The following is a 21,899-nucleotide window of genomic DNA, read 5'->3' on the forward strand; positions in this document are numbered from 1 at the left end:
TGGTATAGCCACCCACCGCCCCACTCTGTTACCGGGTCACTTTCAGATCTCCTGATGCAGCTGGTGCTGCCATCTCCAAACTATGTCACTTTGCCACTCTCTGGTCACCTCCTGCTGCTGCCATCGCCACACTATGTCACCTTGCCACTCTATGGTTTCCTCCTGATGCTGCTGCTGCCATCTCCACATTATGTCAACTTTCCACTTTGTGGTCTCATCATGCTGCTGCTGCCATCTACACACTATGTCAACTTGCCACTCTTTGGTCTCCTTATGCTGCTGCTGCTGCTGCTGCTACTGCCATCTCCACACTATGTCACCTTGCCACTCTGTGGCCACAGCACTAACAGGAGCACCAGGGTTTTCTCAAATAGTTGATTGGGGGGTTCTAGGTGTCAGAACCCCTCGGATCAGATGCTGATGATCAATCCAGATAGGTTGTCAGCTACAAAGAGTTGGAAAACTGCTTTAAACTATAAGGCCCCTTTCACACGGGCGAGTAATCCGCGCGGATGCGATGCGTGAGTTGAACTCATTGCACCCGCACTGAATACCGACCCATTCATTTCTATGGGGCTGTTCACATGAGCGGTGATTTTCACGCATCACTTGTGCGTTGCGTGAAAATCGCAACATGCTCTATATTCTGCGTTTTTCATGTAACGCAGGCCCCATATAAATCAATGGGGTTGCGTGAAAATCGCAAGCATCCGCAAGCAAGTGCGGATGCGGTGCGATTTTCACGCACGGTTGCTAGGAGACGATCGGGATGGAGACCCGATCATTATTATTTTCCCTTATAACATGGTTATAAGGGAAAATAATAGCATTCTGAGTACAGAATGCATAGTAAAATAGCGGTGGAGGGGTTAAAAAAAAACAAAAATTTTTTTTAACTCACCTTAGTCCACTTGTTCGCGTAGCCGACATCTCCTTCTGTCTTCATCTTAGCTTTTTGTAGCAACAAGGACCTTTGGTGACGTCACAGTCATCACATGATCCATCACATGATCTTTTACCATGGTGATGGATTATGTGATGACTGTGACGTCACCAAAGGTCCTTGATGCTACAAAAAGCTAAGATGAAGACAGAAGGAGAGGCCAGCTACGCAAACAAGTGGACTAAGGTGAGTTAAATAAAAAAAATGTTTTTATCCCCTCCAGCGCTATTTTACTATGCATTCTGTATTCAGAATGCTATTATTTTCCCTTATAACTATGTTATAAGGGAAAATAATACAATCTACAGAATAACGATCCCAAGCCTGAACTTCTGTGAAGAAGTCCAGGTTTGGGTACCAAACATGCGCGATTTTTCTCACGCGAGTGCAAAACGCATGACAATGTTTTGCACTCGCGCAGAAAAATCCCGGGTGTTCCCGCAACGCACCCGCACATGTTTCCGCAACAGCCGTGTGAAAGAGGCCTAAAGCAGATGTGTTCTGAAGTGCAGTACTCACTGTTTTTATTCAATACACATAGAACACGTTCTTAATAATAAATCATGTCATCTACACAAAATGGGCAACTTCCTGTTTCCCTGGTCATATTTCTTTTTTTAAATATTCCTCCTTGATAGCTTAGTGAGGAACTGAACATCTTTCTGTCATGGTTTGTTTGGAGACAGGCAGGATACCTTGCAGAAGAGAGACTTTATCTTTTCATCGAGTTCAGTTGAGCTTTACAGTGTCTGGAACACTTTATATCACATATCTCTGTTCAAAATGAAAAATAAGTTGCTGGAAGAAAAGAAAAAAAAAATTCTCACCATATTGAACCGCAGTTACAAATAAGATATTATTATTTTTTTTACTTCCGCATACCCATAGAGAATTACTATCTGCAGAGCATGTACAATGGAGTATAATTCATAGCAGCTGTGACTATTTACTTTCTGCACAGTAACCGGAGGGTTAATGAAGTCACAACCATACACAGAATTAGTAGTGTGGAGTGAGCATCATCAGCCATCATGTAAAGAAACCGCAGGTGTGGGAATAATGACACCAACAGCATGTCAGATTCCTGGGAATTCATCCGCCAAGCAATTTCCCATGGTCTATTTAAATCATTTACTTCATTATGATCCTAAATCAATAGAAGTACATTTAGGCTTATCTGAAGACTGCTTTTTCTAAACTGTCAATTTAGTGATGGATTCAATTGGCGAGTGTAGCTAGATTTAGTACTGGTGCAGTCACCACTTAACGAATTCTGCTTAGGAAATTAAATCCTAGAGAGGAAGGATAGATAATGTAATTTATGTATAAAGTTCCTTCATTTCTGCTGTTCTTTTCTTTTTGATAAAGAAAAAGTGTGCGACTAAGAGTGTGGCTACCATTCAAAACGCGTCACAAGCAAGTTTCTGTGTTTGTGTGTCCTTTTACATGTCTGGATCTTAACAAGATTTAATGCGTTTCCCGTGATTTTGATACTTATGATCTATCCTCAGTATAGTATCTAATCGGTGGGGTCTGACACCCGGGGCTGGCTGATCGCGATACCAAGCACAGCCGCTATGCAATGTATGGCGCTCGGCTTGGTAAGCTGCGAGAAGGCTGAGGCACAAACAGAAGCACCGCTGCCTTCTCAAACAACTGATTGGCAACTCCCACCATGCCTTGCTGTAGGCAGACTGGGCATGCTGGGAGTTATAGTTTTGCAACAGCTGGAGAGCCGCAGATTCGCCATCCCTGTTCTAGGTCATAGCACGTTCAAATAAGGAAGAGGAGGCACCCAGTTAAGTAAATATAAAGTGGGTTTCTAGTCAACAATTAGTAATCCACAGGCCAATGTACATACAAAATATTCCAACAATACAATAGTAGAGGCCAATGGTATACCCACAAGGAAAAGCTTTCCATTGCAAAATGTGTGTCGGGAGTGGGGGGATCGTTTTGGCACACGACATTGGCTTCTACAATTTTTATGTGCATTAGGACCTTTATTGTTGATGTATTTTGTATGCATATTTACAAATGTTTTACTGTATACCCATCTGGTGTTACCTACCTGGTTATCTCCCGTTCCCTAGTTCTAGAATATGTGTGGTTTGCCTACCAGATGTCCTATGATTTTTTTCTGTTTTCATGTGACTAGTTTTGAATATGTATTAACAAAGATACAATTTTTTTAAAGACATTTTGTAAGACCAGCATGCTGGTATCTCTGTAGGTGACATATTTTCGGTTATGCATTCAGATTTGGACTATTAATTATAGGATTATTCATTGGTGTTGATTGTTATAGTTGTTATGTAAGTAACTCAAATACATGAAACTCTGTAATATAATTTTGGGAAGAATGGGGTATATTCTTCACTGCACCTTCTTGCAGCCCGTAGGCTCCCTCTTAAGCCACCAGAAATGTTGTGTAGTTTAAATAGTAGACAGTGCATATGGATGATGGGAAAAGAAAGCAACAGTAGGAAGGTGCATGGTGGCTCAAAGCCCACAGCCCACATCTGACTTCTCTCTTGCTCTCTCAGCAAGCATAGCTAGAGAAAGAAAATGTACAGTTACAGAAACCAGCATAGGGAAGGAAAAAGATGCAAAATATTCTGGCTACAGTATGTCTTGGATACATCTGCAGCTGATGAGACAGCATTGGTCAATGGACACTTGGATGTATGCTGAAATAATCACATGAAAAGACATACAAATGTGATAACAAGGGATAAAAGCAACAAAAAGTATAAAATGGCATTACAAATGGTTGTACAGCATTACACAAGTAATAAAAACTGAACACAGTTGCCCATATTTACTGGGGGTAGACGTGTAGACCGGGTGTCTTTATCTGTGCCAGGATTATCAGAGTGGTTTAGGTTGGATATATGTGGCACATCTATAGATTACCTGTCTAAAAGTTTGACAACTTTTAGTTGCCCTTTCTTTCAGATTTTTACATGACAAAAAGCCATCTTTAGACCACACCTCCTTTATTATTAAGCCCTTCCCCCTGCCAAGCATGACCCCAAAAAACTGTCCAAAACATCACCTGACTTTTTTGCATCAAATATCGCCAAAATCCTAGATAAAGTTGAGACACAAAGTCAATACCTAATGAAACCATCTATTAGAGTGCTACATTTTTACTCTTTTAATTCGTATTAAAGAAAACATGATCATCAATGAACAGAATTATAACGATTGGTGTTAAAATTGCATATTCTTTCACATGTTGGCAATTCATGGTATATCTAAGGCTCTGTTCACACTTGCGTCATAGCTGATTATAGCGTGATGGATTCATTTTCCCAATTATCGCACTATTGATTTTATTGATGTCTGTCGGAGTTCCAGTATTTTCAGTATTTGAGTTCTGCCGACTGTGTTATTCTTGCTGTCAAAGTACCAAAAAGCTTGATGAAAATCTAAAATTGTAGAGAACAAACAGAGCCTAAAGGCTAGGTCTACACGACGACATTTGTCGCGCGACAAAAAGTCGCGCGACAGATAGGGCGCAACAGTTGTCGCGTGACATTTTGTTGCACTAATGTTGCGCGACAATTTTTATAATGGCAGTCTATGGTGTGGCACTGCAACATGCGACATGTTGCGACTGCGACGCGACAGTCGCTGAAAAATCCATCTTGAATGGATTTTCTGCGACTGTCGCGTCGCAGTCGCAGCATGTCGCATGTTGCAGTGCGACAACATAGACTGCCATTATAAAAATTGTCGCGCGACACAAATGTCGTCGTGTAGACCTAGCCAAAATGTGTCCAGTGTTGTGGAAATTAATATGATGTCTTTACATGGTGAGCAAAGTCGTTTTAATTTTTTATATTGTCTTTAAATTCTATCAGATAAGAATTAAACAACATGAGGTTAATGTACTGCATACAATGCTGCTCATTAATTTACAATTTGTGTTATATTTGTATAATAGCTTTATACAATTATGCCTTTCTGGAGCCATAATTTTTTTATTTTTTCATTCAGCCATATTGAGGTTTGTTCTTTGCTGAGCAAGTTGTACTTTCTAATGGAAAAAAAAATCCAAATGGGGTGGAATTGGAAAAAAAAAAAAAACTTTTGCCACTTTTATGAGTTTCATTTTCACGGCATTCCATATGTTGTAAAACTGAACTGTTATCTTCATTCTTTAAGTCAGTATGATTACAACAAGCTTCATTTTCTGGGTCAGTAAGATTACAACAATGCCACATTTATATAGTTTTACGTGTGTGTTAATGCTGAAAAAAAGAAAAACTTTGACACAAATATATATTTTTTCTTTTCATCAACATATTTTGACCCCCATAACTTTTATATATTTATGTCTGTGGAGCTATATGAGAGCTTATTTTTTTTGTGGGGCAATCTGTAGTTTTTATTTATATCTTGGTGTGTGTATGATTTTTTGATCACTTTTTATAAAAAAAATTTGGGGGTAGGTGAAATGATGAAATTGATAAATCATGTCATTTTGATCTTTTCCTCTTAAGCCGTTTGCTGTATGGGATAAATATTTTTATATTTAGATAGTACAGGCGATGCTATGATATTTTTTATTATTTATTTTTATTCTGGGAAAAGTAGTATGATTAGAAATATATATATATATATATATATATATATATGGTATAATGGTATATCTAAGGCTCTGTGTGTATATATATATATATATATATATATATATTTATTTTAATTTTTTTTTTTACTTTTGTTTTTTGCTATCCAAAGGCCCAACAACATGCAGTCGTCAGATGCAATAGAGTCTAATACACTGCTAAATAGAACATTTACTATATTTCAATGTATTGCTGCTACCTGGAGGCCTACAATGGAATATACCTGTGAAAGGTCTGATAGTCTCCAGCAGACTCAGGTGTTTCACAGTGAATGAATGGCTTCCCTGATTGGCATGTAGGGGGCTGTTCCAGGACAAGGAGCGTGACTTTCTGAGTTTTTTACCTCTCAGATGCTGTGGTCATATTTGACCATGGTGTTTGAGGGGTTAAATGATTGCAAACATTAGCCCCGAATGTCTGTTGTATAAAACAGTAGACACCCAGCAGCTATGATGCTTGCTCCACTCCGGAGCAGGCACCATCATTAACCCTTTCAGCCCAGGAAGTTTTTCCTTTTTTGTTTTTCACTTTCTGCCTTTCCAGGGCCACATTTTTATTTTTACATTCACATAGCCGTACGAGATCTTGCTTTTTGCAGGACAAGTTGCACTTTTTAATGCCATGATTTATTATTGCATACAATGTACGGGTATTTGGGAGCTGGATTATTTTTTTCAAATGGGGTGAAATTGGAACAAAAAACACAATTCCACAACAGTTTTATTTTGTTTTGTTTTTACGGTGTTCTCTATGTGGTAAAACTAAGTTGTTGCTTTCATTCTACAGGTCAGTATGATTATGGTGGTACTACATATGTATAGTTTTTTTTGTGTTTTAATACTGAAAATAAAATAAAAAGCTTGACTTTTTTCTTCTTTTTGTCACCATATTCTGACCCCTATAACTTGTTTGTAGTTATGCGTACAGATCATCTGTCTGAGGGCTCTTTTTTTGCAGATTAATCTTTACTTTTTCATGGACACCATTTTAGAGTGTGTATGGTTTTCTAAAATCACTTTTCACTTCAATATTTGCTATATGGGATAAATATTTTTATATTTTAATAGTACAGTCCTTTTTACACACAGTGATGCCCATGATGTTTATTTTGTTACTGTTCATGTGTTTTTATTTTTATTTTCATAAAGGAAGCAATTTAAATTTTTATATATATTTTTTAAAATGTTATATTTTTAAAAACATTTTTGTACACTTTTTTTTGTAGTTTCATAGGGAACTATAACAAGCAATCATCAGATTGCTTCTCTCATAGACTCCAATGCATTAGCATTGGAGTCTGAAAATGACACTGTGTTCCTATGAACTAATGTGCAGCAGCCTTGTATCACTCGGGAATACAGAGGCTGCCGCACACACACCCTGGCTACCCCCAGCCTGACTAGATGCCGTGGATGTTACACCACAGCATCTGAAGGGTTAAAAGTATGCGATTGATGCTATTGTCAATCACATACATTAGTTCTGTGAGTCTGCTGTTTACAACTTTAGGCACCTGGGCAGCTTAGCTCAACAAGTACTTACTCCTCACTATACAGTAAGTCACTTATTTCATTCCAAATGTGTTAATTGGTTTCATCTCCAGCTAGAGCATCATCATGTGCTCATATCATTTGCAACTGATGAAAATCTAGTTTTGTAGCTGTAAATCCAACTGATTTCTTAACTGGTTGTTGATCCATCATCCATCCTAAGAACATTTCCTCATGATCATGAGAGATAACATCTATTATTAAGCGATTCTCCCAGACTTCATGTTTTGATTTTTTTTTTCCAGGAGAAAATACAAGAAAACATCACAAAGGTAGGACTCGCTTTTTGAGACGATGTTCAGTTCAGGACACAAACAATTCTTAAAGAAATTGTTTAGATAGAATTTTTATATTTTTATGGGGTCTTCACAACTGCACAGTTGAAAATACACTTTAAAAACTCTTGTGTTTTTTGTACGCTATATGATGATATTTACATGACTAACTTACTGGCCAGAGTGCTCTTAAGTGAGCATTGAACCAATACTTCTTCCAGACTTTATGGTACACTATGCAACTGCTATCTTGATTCATGTTGCATAGTCATTCTGGTTGACTGCTGCAACCTCAATGGCAGGTTCAGTGCACACAGATCTACAGATCCTACTTTACTCAATACTAGCTGAATAAATCGGTATACAGTTAGTATCTCCATAGGCAATGAGCGTAGCATGAAGGGCTAGAGATTGAAAGTAAATGAGTCATGTACAGTATTCGATATGATACCAAAGTTACTCACAACTGCTTTATAATTATAATGTTTATCATGAATACTATAGTTTTCAATGTATTTGCACTAGGACATTGATGTAAATACATTGATAAATCTGCTCAGTCTTGCAATAATTGATTGGAGTGAAAACTTAAAACGCAGGCAGTAAAGGTTCAGTGCAGCAGGCCTTGTGCAACATTTTTTTGTGTTATAGAGCACTAAGGCTACATTCACATCAGCGTTTTTCCTTTCCGGTATTGATATCCATCATAGGATCTCAATAACGGAGGAAAACGTTTCAGTTTTGTTCCCATTCATTGTCAGTGGGGACCAAATGGAACTGAATGGAACCAGGATGCATTCCGTTCTGTTTGGTTGTGTTCCCATGCTAGACATAAAACCTGTCTGTCGTTTTCCTGTCTGTCATTGGATGCAAGTAACAAAGAAAATAATGCAGTATGCTGTGATGTTTTGTCTAGTAAAATGAAGGACACCATAAAATAAACCCGAAGGACCCCTTTATTGTCAACAGGGCATGTTGGGTGCCGATGGTGATGGATCCATCTTTGGCTTGCATTCCATTTTTCTATTCCTATGAGTGGGCAGAATAACGGAAAGCCTGACTTTGCTGTGAACTAGTGATGAGAGAATGTGAATTGTCCTGCTTTAGACAAACCCAATTCGTTTATTCCTATGTCCGTAAATGCGGTAAAATGTATGCAATCCGATGAGGCTGTGTTAAGATGGCCACCGTTATTGCAAGAGTAGTGGCACATGCATAAATGTATTTTATAACAAATCTGAACCTGGATTTCTGGAAATTGCCACAATTATTAATCTGGATTCGTTATAAAATACATTTCTGCATGTGCCATTACTCACAGTAAAATCTTATGTTAATGGTGATCTTAATACAGCCTCATCGAAGCCCATACATTTTGCCGCATGTAAAGAGATAGGGATTTTAATGAAATTCAGTGATACAGGTAACACAGTAATATAGTAACATAGTTTATAAGGCTGAAAAAAGACATCTGTCCATCCAGTTTGGCCTGTCATCCTGCAAGTTGATCCAGAGGAAGGCAAAAAAAAAAAACTGTGAGCTAGAAGCCAATTTTCCCCACTTAAGGGGAAAAAAAATTCCTTCCCGACTCCAGTCAGGCAATCAGAATAACTCCCTGGATCAACGACCCCTCTCTATAGCCTGTAATATTATTACCCTCCAGACATCCAGTCCCCTCTTGAACTCTTTTAGTGAACTCACCATCACCACCTCCTCAGGTAGAGAGTTCCAGAGTCTCACTGCTCTTACCGTAAAGAATCCTCTTCTATGTTTGTGTACAAACCTTCTTTCCTCCAGATGCAGAGGATGTCCCCTCATCACAGTCACAGTTCTGGGGATAAATAGATGATGGTAGAGATCTCTGTATTGACCCCTGATATATTTATACATATTAATTACATCTCCCCTCAGTCGTCTTTTTTCTAGAGTGAATAATAATATTTTGACAATCTTTCAGGGTACTGTAGTCCACCCATTCCAGTTATTACTTTAGTTGCCCTCTTCTGAACCCTCTCCAACTCTGCTATGTCTGCCTTGTTCACATGAACCCCGAACTGTCCACAGTACTCCATGTGTGGTCTGACTACTGATTTGTAAAATGACAGGACTATTTTCTTATCACGGGCAGCTATGCCCCTTTTGATGCAACCCATTATCTTATTGAACTTGGCAGCAGCTGCCTGACACTGGTTTCTACAGCTTAGTTTGCTGTTCACTAAAATTCCTAGGTCCTTTTCCATGTCAGTGTTACCCAGTGTTTTACCATTTAGTATGTACTGGTGACTTGCATTATTCCTTCCCATGTGCATAACCTTACATTTGTCAGTGTTAAACCTCATCTGCCACTTCTCTGCCCAAGCCTCCAATGTATCTATATCCCTCTGTAGCAGTATACTGTCCTCTTCCGTGTCGATTACTTTACACAGTTTAGTGTCATCTGCAAAATTGATATTTTACTGTGCAAGCCTTCTTCAAGATCATTAATAAATATATTGAAGAGAATAGAGGACAAATCTGACCCCTGAGGTACCCCACAAGTGACAGTGACCCAATCTGTGTGTACCATTGAGTGTGTACCATTAATAGCCCACTAGTGACAGTGACCCAATCTGTGTGTACCATTGAGTGTGTACCATTAATAACCACCCTCTGTTTTCTATCACTGAGCCAGTTACTTAGGCTACATGCACACGACCGTATTTTGTTTCAGTGTCCGATCCGTTTTTTTTGCGGATAGGATGCGGACCCATTCATTTCAATGGGTCCGCAAAAAACAAGGACAGCACACAGTGTGCTGTCCGCATCAGTATGTCCGTTCCGTTGCTCCGCTAAAAAAATAGTGCATGTCCTATTTTTTTCTAGTTTGCGGACAAGTATAGGCATTATTACAATGGATCCGCAAAAAAAACGGATCCGCAAAAAAAACGGATGCCATACGGAATGTCATCCGTTTTTTTGCGGAACCGCAATTTGCGGACCGCAAAACACACACGGTCGTGTGCATGTAGCCTTACCCACATACAGACATTTTCTCCCAGTCCAAGCATTCTCATTTTATATACTAACCTTTTATGTGGTACAGTGTCAAATTATTTTGAGAAGTCCAGATACACGACATCCATTGATTCACTGGTGTCAAGTCTAGAACTTACCCCCTCATAGAAACTGATTAAATTAGTTTGACATGACCGATCCCTCACAAAGCCATGCTGATATGGAGTTATTTGCTTATTTTCATTGAGGTACTCCAAGATAGCATCTCTTAGAAAACCTTCAGTTTTCCCACGACAGATGTTAAACTTACCGGCCTATAGTTTCCAGGCTCTGTTTTTGGACCCTTTTTGAATATTGGCACCACATTTGTTATGCGCCAATCCTGTGGAACACTCCCTGTCAGTATAGAGTCCATAAATATCAGAAATAAGGGTCTGGTTTTGACCTTACTTAATTCTCTTGGGATACGGCTGTGTATGCCATCTGGTCCTGGCGATTTGTCTATTTTAAGCTTTTTAAGATGCCACTGTACTTCTTCCTGGGTCAGACAGGGCACTTTTAATGGGGAATTTACTTTTATATTCTGCATTTCATCTGACAGTTTATTTTCTTCAGTGGAGAAAAAAAAATATTTAATATCTTTGCTTTTTCCTCATCGCTCTCTGCAACTCCCCTCTCATTACTCTGTAAAGGCCGACACCTTCAGATTTATACTTTTTACCATTTATATAATTGAAGAACATTTTAGAGTTAGTATTACTCTCATTGGCAATTAATCTCTCAGTCTCTAGTTTGACTGTTTTTATTTGTTTTATTTGTGAACGAATCGGTTTTGTCCAAAGCAGGACAAACCAGATTCGCTCATCACTAATGTGAATGAAGCATTCTACATGGAATAAGCTTAACAATAGATAAAGAATTTAACAACGGTAAATATACTGTTTTTTTCACTTTATAAGATGCACTCTGTTCCCCCAAAAGTGGGGGGGAAATGGCTATGCGTCTTATAAAGTGAACACTAGTGAGCGCTTCCATTATGGAAGCACTCGCCAGTATGCTTTAGGGTTCCACCGGGTCTTACTATGTAACGATACTAGGCTCCACGGCTCCGCTGCCTAGTATCAGTTAGAGAACATGGCAGGTGCTGCTCTCAGCGTACGCCATGTTCTCTTCATTAGCACAGTGGAGAAGGAGAGAGTCCCTCCCTCTCCACTGTGACACGGCTGCCGCTGCCACCAATGGGGAGAGAGCAGGGAGGAGGAGGGAAGGGGCTGTGGCCACTGCGCCACCGATGAATGTAAAACACATTAATTCAAGTATAGGAGCAGTGGGTGCCAAGGGCAGTATGACATACCCGGCACCCGACATCAATAACAGGGCATGCGATCCACCAAACCGCGGAAGATAACCACACATAAGGGGTTAATTGCCACGGTTCGGCGGATCGCATGCCCTGTTATTGGGGCCGGGTAAGTCATACCGCCGTCGGCACCCACTTCCTCCTATACTTGAATTAATGTGTTCATTACATTTATTGGTGATGCAGTGCGCCCCACCTCCCAGTATTATAAATTTGAACCATTGGTGGCGCAGTGCGCCCCCCCCCCCCAGTATTAGTATCATTGGTGTCAGTGGCCACAGGATCCCCTCCTCCCCTCCTCTTTATTGGTGGCAGTGGCAGTTCCGATTTGAGCCCCAGCAGTGCAATTGCACAAAGCACAGGGCAGCAGGGAAAGTGTGAAGTCCTATTCACCCTAATAGAGCTCTATTAGTGTGAATAGGGCAAGGGTTCTAGCCCCTAAGGGGGCTAATAGTAAATAAAAAGTAAAAAAAAACACAAATACTAAAAGTTTAAACTGCTCCATTTCCCAATTTTACATATAAAATATACAAAAAATAAACATATTACATTACCTCCATGCCTGAAAAAGTGTGAATTATTAAAATAAAAATAAAAAATGTTCTTTTCTTATTTTCCTCCTCTAAAACCTGGGGTGCGTCTTTTCATCAGGTGCGTGTTATAAAGCAAAAAATACGGTAGAACTAATAAACAGAAGTAAAAAATCTAGTTTCCTTGCCGTTTTTATTTGCAGTATATCTGTATACCAGTTTCATCACAGTTTAGTAGAAGTATGCTGTAAGATTGGAACAATGTGATAATATAGATTTAGATGAATCACAGCTCACAGTATCATAATAGGAAACATTTATGAAACAGTAAGAAAGAAAAACTCTTTGTTGTCCATAGCAGCCCACCATAGCACTGCTTTCATTTTGTGTCGTGTTCCTGAAAGCTGTGCTGTGATGGGTTGCCATGGGCAACAAAGACAGTTTTTCTTTTAGACAGTTTCATAAATCTGCCCAAATATGATCAGTATGCACATTTCAGTCTGAAAATACTGTATTTCTTCATAATGTCAAGACTTGTTTGTAAACATTTGAGTCATAAATGCAGAGTAATACGATTATTTTTGGAATAGATTTATAATGATTCTATTTTACATTATCGTTATTGACGTTGCTATATTTTTTTGTGATTGAACTGCGGTGTACAGGACTTTATGGACTAATATTTCTCTGTGCGCATGTAAGAAATTCTTAATAGCTGCTTGGTTTTGGAATAGCACTGTCATAACCTGTAATTATTGAATCAATTCAGTCTCAGCAATCCAATTATTGTGGCAACTACAAACATCAAACAGAACATATATTTTGTTTGCAAGCAATGGAATATTTATTAGTTAAATGGGATGCGTTACACTTCCAATCAAATTGACCTATAGTTGCTACTGTGAGTCATGTTTTTGCATTCCCTGTAATATGGCCCTGAACTGATCACATTGATGTCATGTTGGAGAGTGGGGGAAACTCCCCACCGAACACCGTAGGGAAACAGTGATAACAACTAGGCCTGAACAGGGATAAGGGAGCAGGTCACCTTCTAGAGCTTCCCTAATCCTCGCCCTGACTTATAACCATATGAACGGACCCAGATGGTAGGACGGCTCATACCAAGGAACCTATGTCGCCCTGATAATCCCTGGAATTCCAAGAAACGGAAGAATAGGAGTCTCAACCGGCCTAGATGCAAGGAAGGGAAAGGCAGTGAACAGCCACTGGATTGGCAGATAAGAGCCCAGAAACACGCACTTACCTGCCGCAGCAAACAACGACGACTGGACCCATGCAACAATACTGGAACCTGTTCACCCAACAAAACACAGCACAAAACAATAAACGCAGAATCCAGCAAACCAGAAACTGCCTGGACCTCCATGCAGACAGGATGCATGGTGGCCCCAAGCAGACCTGCTCACTGACATGTAGTTCCCCCTCCAGGGAACCAAGGGGTCCTCACCAAAGGCAAATCCAGACCAGGAGCATAACTCCAGCACACACCAATGGAGTACAACTGAATCCTGGCCTCCAGCCATAGGCATAAGAAGCACCTAGTGACCACACCCAGCCAGGTGGTTAACCCCTCACACACCAGCCAGGGAAGTAACAGGGGAAACAGGAGCAGATCACACACATGCTAAAAACAACACATTGCCCCTGGCAATGGCATGCACGGCAACTTGTCACAGCACACGTGACACAGCCATGATAATTGAGTTTTGCATTCAAAGTGTAGTGGCCAATGCCATGTTACTACAGCTCAGCTCCTATTCAGTTCAATGGGAGATAAGCTGCAGTAACCCGACACAGCCACTACACTTTGAGTTGTGTCTCATGTTCCATTTACAGTGCTGGTTTAGCACCAGAGGCTGTAGGGAACAGCTGGTCAGTGGGGGTGTGGCATTTTGGACTCTCAACTAGCAGATATGAATTACCTATCCTAAGAATAGGTCATCAAAATCATGAGCCTGGAAAACCCCTTTTAATAAATGAATGTTTATTACATTATAGTATATTCTATCATTCAAGAATGATGTAGATGCTCTTTTGTATTCCTTGGGTGTACCAGATTTAGTTGATATGCCATTTATAGGTTATCTACCATCTTTCCATCTTTCCATTCCGTCTACATTTCCCATTATGCCTCTGGCTTTGAGGAGACAGAGGCAGCAGAGCCTCATTGCACTAAAGCCTCAATCTCAAGTCATGTTTTGGTCAGTTATTTCCATCAGTTATTGTGAGTAGAGATGAACGAATCGAAGTTGAGAAAGTGGAATTTGATTTGAATTTCAGGAAAAATTAGATTCGCTCCGAATCCGAATTTCCTCACTCTTCGTGGTAACGAACCAAATTTTTTTCTAAAATGGCTGCTGCACATGTTAGGACATAGAGCTAGAAACTCTGGGAATGAGGGATCACCCAGAATGCCATACATGCAGCCAATCAGCAGCCAGCCAGCCCTGTGATGTCACAGCCCTATAAATAGCCTCAGGCATCTTGTATTCAGCCATTTTCCAGTGTACTTAGTGCAGGGAGAGACTTCAGCAGGCCCTAGGAACAGTGGTAGAAAATACTTTAAATCTTTTATTTGGCTCTATAGAAGTTCAGGAAAATGAAAGGGTGGAATCATTCCACAGAATTGAAGCAGAAAAGGGTTCAGTAGGGGAGTTTACAGCCTGGATAATAGGAACAATCCTATTACACCTTGCTTCACTCACTGGGCATCCAAATTTCCATTATACAGCTCTGTAATTTCAGCAAACCGTTCTTGTTATTGGGATACAAGTGCTGTTTGATAGAGTCATTAACAGGGTTTATTACAAGGAAATATTTCTACGTCTTATTTGCCCTTATGCGGTGTAGTTATATTTTCTAAAGCATTTTTGGGCGTGTATTAGTTGCAAAAAATATATATTATTTGCTGTTCAGCGGTGCAGTTATATGTTCTAATGCTCTTTTTAGCATGTATTAGTGTCAAATAAATATATATTATTTGCCGTTCAGCCGTGCAGTTATATGTTCTAAAGCCTTTTGTGGAGTTTGTTAGTGGAAAAAAAATATATATTATTTGCCGTTCCACAGTGCAATTATATGTTCTAAAGCCCTTTTTGGCTTGTATTAGTGGCACAAAAGGAAATACAGGGAGTGCAGAATTATTAGGCAAATGAGTATTTTGACCACATCATCCTCTTTATGCATGTTGTCTTACTCCAAGCTGTATAGGCTCGAAAGCCTACTACCAATTAAGCATATTAGGTGATGTGCATCTCTGTAATGAGAAGGGGTGTGGTCTAATGACATCAACACCCTATATCAGGTGTGCATAATTATTCGGCAACTTCCTTTCCTTTGGCAAAATGGGTCAAAAGAAGGACTTGACAGGCTCAGAAAAGTCAAAAATAGTGAGATATCTTGCAGAGGGATGCAGCACTCTTAAAATTGCAAAGCTTCTGAAGCGTGATCATCGAACAATCAAGCGTTTCATTCAAAATAGTCAACAGGGTCGCAAGAAGCATGTGGAAAAACCAAGGCGCAAAATAACTGCCCATGAACTGAGAAAAGTCAAGCGTGCAGCTGCCAAGATGCCACTTGCCACCAGTTTGGCCATATTTCAAAGCTGCAACATCACTGGAGTGCCCAAAAGGACAAGGTGTGCAATACTCAGAGACATGGCCAAGGTAAGAAAGGCTGAAAGACGACCACCACTGAACAAGACACACAAGCTGAAACGTCAATACTGGGCCAAGAAATATCTCAAGACTGATTTTTCTAAGGTTTTATGGACTGATGAAATGAGAGTGAGTCTTGATGGGCCAGATGGATGGCCCCGTGGCTGGATTGGTAAAGGGCAGAGAGCTCCAGTCCGACTCAGACGCCAGCAAGGTCTAGGTGGAGTACTGGTTTGGGCTGGTATCATCAAAGATGAGCTTGTGGGGCCTTTTCGGGTTGAGGATGGAGTCAAGCTCAACTCCCAGTCCTACTGCCAGTTTCTGGAAGACACCTTCTTCAAGCAGTGGTACAGGAAGAAGTCTGCATCCTTCAAGAAAAACATGATTTTCATGCAGGACAATGCTCCATCACACGCGTCCAAGTACTCCACAGCGTGGCTGGTAAGAAAGGGTATAAAAGAAGAAAATCTAATGACATGGCCTCCTTGTTCACCTGATCTGAACCCCATTGAGAACCTGTGGTCCATCATCAAATGTGAGATTTAGGCTACTTTCACACTAGCGTTCATGGGTCCGTTCGTGAGCTCCGTTTGAAGGAGCTCACGAGAGGACCCAAACGCCTCCGTCCAGCCCTGATGCAGTCTGAATGGAGTGGATCCGCTCAGACTGCATCAGTCTGGCGGCGTTCAGCCTCCGCTCCGCTCGCCTCCGCACGGACAGGCGGACAGCTGAACGCTGCTTGCAGCGTTCAGCTGTCCGCCTGGCCGTGCGGAGGCGAGCGGATCCGTTCAGACTTACAATGTAAGTCAATGGGAACGGATCCGCTTGAAGATGTCACCCTATGGCTCAATCTTCAAGCGGATCCATCCCCCATTGACTTTACATTGAAAGTCTGAACGGATCCGCTCAGGCTGCTTTCACACTTAGAATTTTTTCTAAGTTATTAATGCAGACGGATCCGTACTGAACAGAGCCTCCGTCTGCATTAATATGATCGGATCCGTTCAGAACGGATCCGATCAAGCGCAAGTGTGAAAGTAGCCTTACAAGGAGGGAAAACAGTACACCTCTCTGAACAGTGTCTGGGAGGCTGTGGTTGCTGCTGCACGCAATGTTGATGGTGAACAGATCAAAACACTGACAGAATCCATGGATGGCAGGCTTTTGAGTGTCCTTGCAAAGAAAGCTGGCTATATTGGTCACTGATTTGTTTTTGTTTTGTTTTTGAATGTCAGAAATGTATATTTGTGAATGTTGAGATGTTATATTGGTTTCACTGGTAAAAATAAATAATTGAAGTGGGTATATATTTGTTTTTTGTTAAGTTGCCTAATAATTATGCACAGTAATAGTCACCTGCACACACAGATATCCCCCTAAAATAGCTAAAACTAAAAACACACTAAAAACTACTTCCAAAAATATTCAGCTTTGATATTAATGAGTTTTTTGGGTTCATTGAGAACATGGTTGTTGTTCAATAATAAAATTAATCCTCAAAAATACAACTTGCCTAATAATTCTGCACTCCCTGTATGTGCCATTCAGAGGTGCAGTTATATGTTTTAAAGCCCTTTTTGGCGTGTATTAGTGGCAAAAAAATATAAATTTGCCGTTCAGCGGTGCAGTTATATGTTCTAAAACCCTTTTTGGCGTGTATTAGTGACAAAAAAAAACATATTATTTGCTGTTCAGCAGTGCAGTTATATGTTCTAAAGCCCTTTCTGGAGTGTATTTGTGGCAAAAAATATGTATATTATTTGCCGTTCAGCGGTGCAGTTATATGTTCTAAAGCCCTTTTTGGCATGTATTAGTGGCAGAAAAAATGTATTTGCCGTTGTGTTGTGAAGTGAGAAAATTACAGCCCTTTTTGGCATGTATTAGTGTCACAAAAATATATATTATTTGCCGTTCAGCGGTGCAGTCACAATGGATATAAAAAATTGAGACAAAGATAAATCATTTCAGAACTTTTTCCACCTTTAATGTGACCTATAAACTGTACCACTAAATTGAAAAACAAACTGAAATCTTTTAGGTGGAGGTAAGAAAACAAACAAAAAAATAACGGTTGCATAAGTGTGCACACCCTCTTATAACTGGGGATGTAGCTGTGTTCAGAATTAAACAATTACATTTAAAATCATTTTAAATAGGAGTTAGCATACACCTGCCATCATTTAAAGTGCCTCTGATTAACCCCAAATAAAGTTCAGCTGCTCTAGTTGACTTTCCTGAAATTTTCTTAGTCACATCCCACAGCAAAAGTCATGGCCCACAGAGAGCTTCCAAAGCATCAGAGGGATCTCATTGTTAAAAGGTATCAGTCAGCAAAAGGGTACAAAAGAATTTCCAAGGCATTAGATATACCATGGAACACAGTGAAGACAGTCATCATCAAGTGGAGAAAATATGGCACAACAGTGACATTGCCAAGAACTGGACGTCCCTCCAAAATTGATGAAAAGACTAGAAGAAAACTGGTCTGGGAGGCTACCAAGAGGCCTACAGCAACATTAAAGGAGCTGCAGGAATATCTGGCAAGTACTGGCTGTGTGGTACATGTGACAACAATCTCCTGTATTCTTCATATGTCTGGGTTATGGGATAGAGTAGCAAGATTAAAGCCTTTTCTTACGAAGAAAAACTTCCAAGCCAGGCTACATTTTGCAAAAACACATCTGAAGTCTCCCAAAAGCATGTGGGAAAAGGTGTTATGGTCTGATGAAACCAAGTTTGAACTTTTTGGCCATAATTCCAAAAGATATGTTTGGCGCAAAAACAACACTGCACATCACCAAAAGAACACCATACCCACAGTGAAGCATGGTGGTGGCAGCATCATGCTTTGGGGCTGTTTTTCTTCAGCTGGAACTAGGGCCTTAGTTAAGCTAGAGGGAATTATGAACAGTTCCAAATACCAGTCAATATTGGCACAAAACCTTCAGGCTTCGGCTAGAAAGCTGAACATGAAGAGGAACTTCATCTTTCAGCATGACAACGACCCAAAACATACATCCAAATCAACAAAGGAATGGCTTCACCAGAAGAAGATTAAAGTTTTGAAATGGCCTAGCCAGAGCCCAGACCTGAATCTGATTGAACATCTGTGGGGTGATCTGAAGAGGGCTGTGCTCAGGAGATGCCCTCGCAATCTGACAGATTTGGAGTGTTTTTGCAAAGAAGAGTGGGCAAATCTTGCCAAGTCAAAATGTGCCATGCTGATAGACTCATACCCAAAAAGACTGAGTGCTGTAATGAAATCAAAAGATGCTTCAACAAAGTATTAGTTTAAGGGTTTAATTTTATTTTTACATTTTTTCTTCCCTCTACCTAAAAGATTTCAGTTTGTTTTTCAATTGAGTTGTACAGTTTATAGGTCACATTAAAGGTGGAAAAAGTTCTGAAATGATTTATCTTTGTCTCTTTTTTTACATCACAGAAACCTGACATTTTAACAGGGGTGTATAGACTTTTATATCCACTGTATATGTTCTAAAGCCCTTTTTAGCATGTATTAGTGACACAAAAATATATATTATTTGCCGTTCAGCGGTGCAGTTATATGTTGTAAAGCTCTTTTTAGCGTTTATTAGTGGCAAAATGTTCTAAAGCCTTTTGTGGCGTGTACAAGTGGTAAAAAGTAAGGGCCTATTTGCCGTTCAGAGGTGCAGTTATTTGTTCTAAAGCCATTTTTTGCATGTATTATTAACAAAAAAATATATATTATTTGACGTTCTGCTGTGCAGTTATATGTTTTAAAACCCTTTTTGGCGTGTATTAGTGGCACAAAAAATAATAATTTGCTGTTCAGCGGTGCAGTTATATGTTCTAAAGCCCTTTTTGGCGTTTATTAGCGAAAAAAAATATATACATTATTTGCAGTTCAGAGGTGCAGTTATATGTTCTAAAGCTCTTTCTGGCGTGTATTAGTGGCAAAAAAAGACATATTATTTGCCGTTCAGCGATGCAGTTATATTTTCTAAAGCCCTTTTTTGTCATGTTTTAGTGGCAAAAAAAATATACCGTATTTGCCATTCAGCGGTGCAGTTATATGTTCTAAAGCCCTTTTTGGCGTGTAGTTATGGCCAAAAACTATATATATTATTTGCCATTCTGTGGTGCAATTATATGTCCTAAATTCTTTTGTGGCATGTATAAGTGGAAAAAAGTAAGGGCCTATTTGCCATTCAGCAGTGCAGTTATATGTTCTAAAGCCCCTTTTTGGCATGTATTAGTGGTAAAAAATATATATATTATTTGCCGTTCTGCGCTGCAGTTATATGTTCTAAAGCCCTTTTTGACGTGTATTAGTGGCATAAAAAAAGTATTTTCCATTGTGTGGTGAATTGAGAAAATTACAGCCCTTTTTGGCATGTATTAGTGGCAAAAAAATATATATTTGCCGTTCAGCGATGCAGTTATATTCTCTAAAGCCCTTTTTGTCATGTATAAGTGGCAAAAAAATATATACCGTATTTGCCATGGCAGAAGGAGTCGCAGCGAGAGGCCTTAGCTCCGGTGTCATCTAGCAGTAGTGTCTTGACCAGCAACCCAGCGGTGCTTGAATGGTTCACTCGGTCATCCATTTTATCCCAAGTGACATCAGACACCCGCAGCCAAGAGTCGTGGGTTCGTCAGACACAACCCTTAATTGCCATGGCCCTGGAGCAGGCCCAGTGCCCTCATCTGTCCTCAACCTGCCTCTCTCCTTTTCTGTTCCCTCAGTCAGACAAGTATTATATATTGAGGGTTCAGCTCCACGATACAGTGAGGAAGAGCTACTAGGAGACATCTGCCGCTTCCTCCTGTAGACCGGTAAGTAGTGATAAGGGAGAATGGCGTGTGAGATGGTGTTGCGAGCGGTCAGGTTCCTGACCCAGAGACTGTTGAGGAGGACATCAGTGACAGTACTCGATGATGATAATGTAGTTGATCGCACTTGGGAGCCGGGTGAATTAGGGGCTTCATCATTATCGAAAGAAGAGGGCAGCAGCTTGCCCGTGAGGCAGCGGCGGATCCAGCAAGATCCAGCTAGCATGGCCGAGAGTCAGCAGGGTGGCAGCAGTGGGAGGTTCAGAGCCAAACATGCCTAGAGTAGACCGCCCACTTCGCCGCAGTCTACTTGCCTGGAAAGTAGTGGTGCAGGGATTCATGAAAGCAGCGCGGTAGCAGTCAGTCAGTGTGTAGTGTTGGGGTTAAAGTCACTAACTCAACGGTGTGGCAGTTTTTTGTTAAGCCGCTGGAGTAGTTGAACATGGCCATTTGTAGAATCTGTGGGCAAAAGATGAAGCGTAGCCAGGGTGCCAATGTTGGCACCATGGCCCTGCATCAACATATGCAGCATCACCATAAAGTGTCCTGGGAGATCCATGGCTCCAATGTGGTGGTTCAGCCTGCTGCAGCAACCGCTGCATCACCCAGTGGCACACACCCGATTTCAGGCAGTCAAGGCTTCACAACCTCAGCCAATGGGGGCTGTCTGTCCTTCCCATCATATGCTGGTCCTGATGCTCCTGCTCCTCCTCCTACTCCTTGTCAGTCATTCCGTCAGCAATCGATCACCGAAGTGATTGCCAAGAGACAACAGCATGCGTGCACTCATCCAATGGCGCAGAAGCTAAATGTGCTCCTGGCCAAGTCTCTGGTGCTGCAGCCCGTCCCTTTCCAAGTGGTTGACTCTGCAACTTTCAGAGAACTGATGGCTTGTGCCAAGCCGAGGTAGAGAGTCCCAAGCCGCCATTTCTTTGCCATAAAGGAAGTACCAGCCCTGCACACGTATGTAGAACAGAAGGTGGGCCAGTTCTTGAGCCTGTCGGTGTCTGCCAAAGTGCACGGCAGCGCCGACGTGTGGAGCTGTAACTATGGTAAGGGACAATATACACTCACCTTTTGTCTTCAGAACTGCCTTAATTCTATGTGGCATTGATTCA

The 21,899-nt window shown here is 40.6% G+C and overlaps 1 protein-coding gene across 4 annotated transcripts in view; it reads left to right on the top strand.

The window, feature by feature from the left end:
* PDE1C (phosphodiesterase 1C) overlaps positions 1–21,899 on the top strand; it is a 1,393,842-nt gene that overhangs the window by 715,641 nt on the left and 656,302 nt on the right. Inside the window, exon 2 of one of the 4 annotated variants that reach the window (XM_044293927.1) lies at positions 7,376–7,402. The exons of the other annotated variants lie outside the window; for them this stretch is intronic. Coding sequence (XP_044149862.1) covers positions 7,376–7,402 — 27 coding nt within the window. The remainder of the gene's footprint in view (positions 1–7,375; positions 7,403–21,899) is intronic. 4 annotated transcript variants of the gene reach the window in all.

Source organism: Bufo gargarizans, chromosome 5 (genome assembly GCF_014858855.1).
Source record: "Bufo gargarizans isolate SCDJY-AF-19 chromosome 5, ASM1485885v1, whole genome shotgun sequence".
In the NCBI taxonomy this organism is placed as follows: Eukaryota; Metazoa; Chordata; class Amphibia; order Anura; family Bufonidae; genus Bufo; species Bufo gargarizans.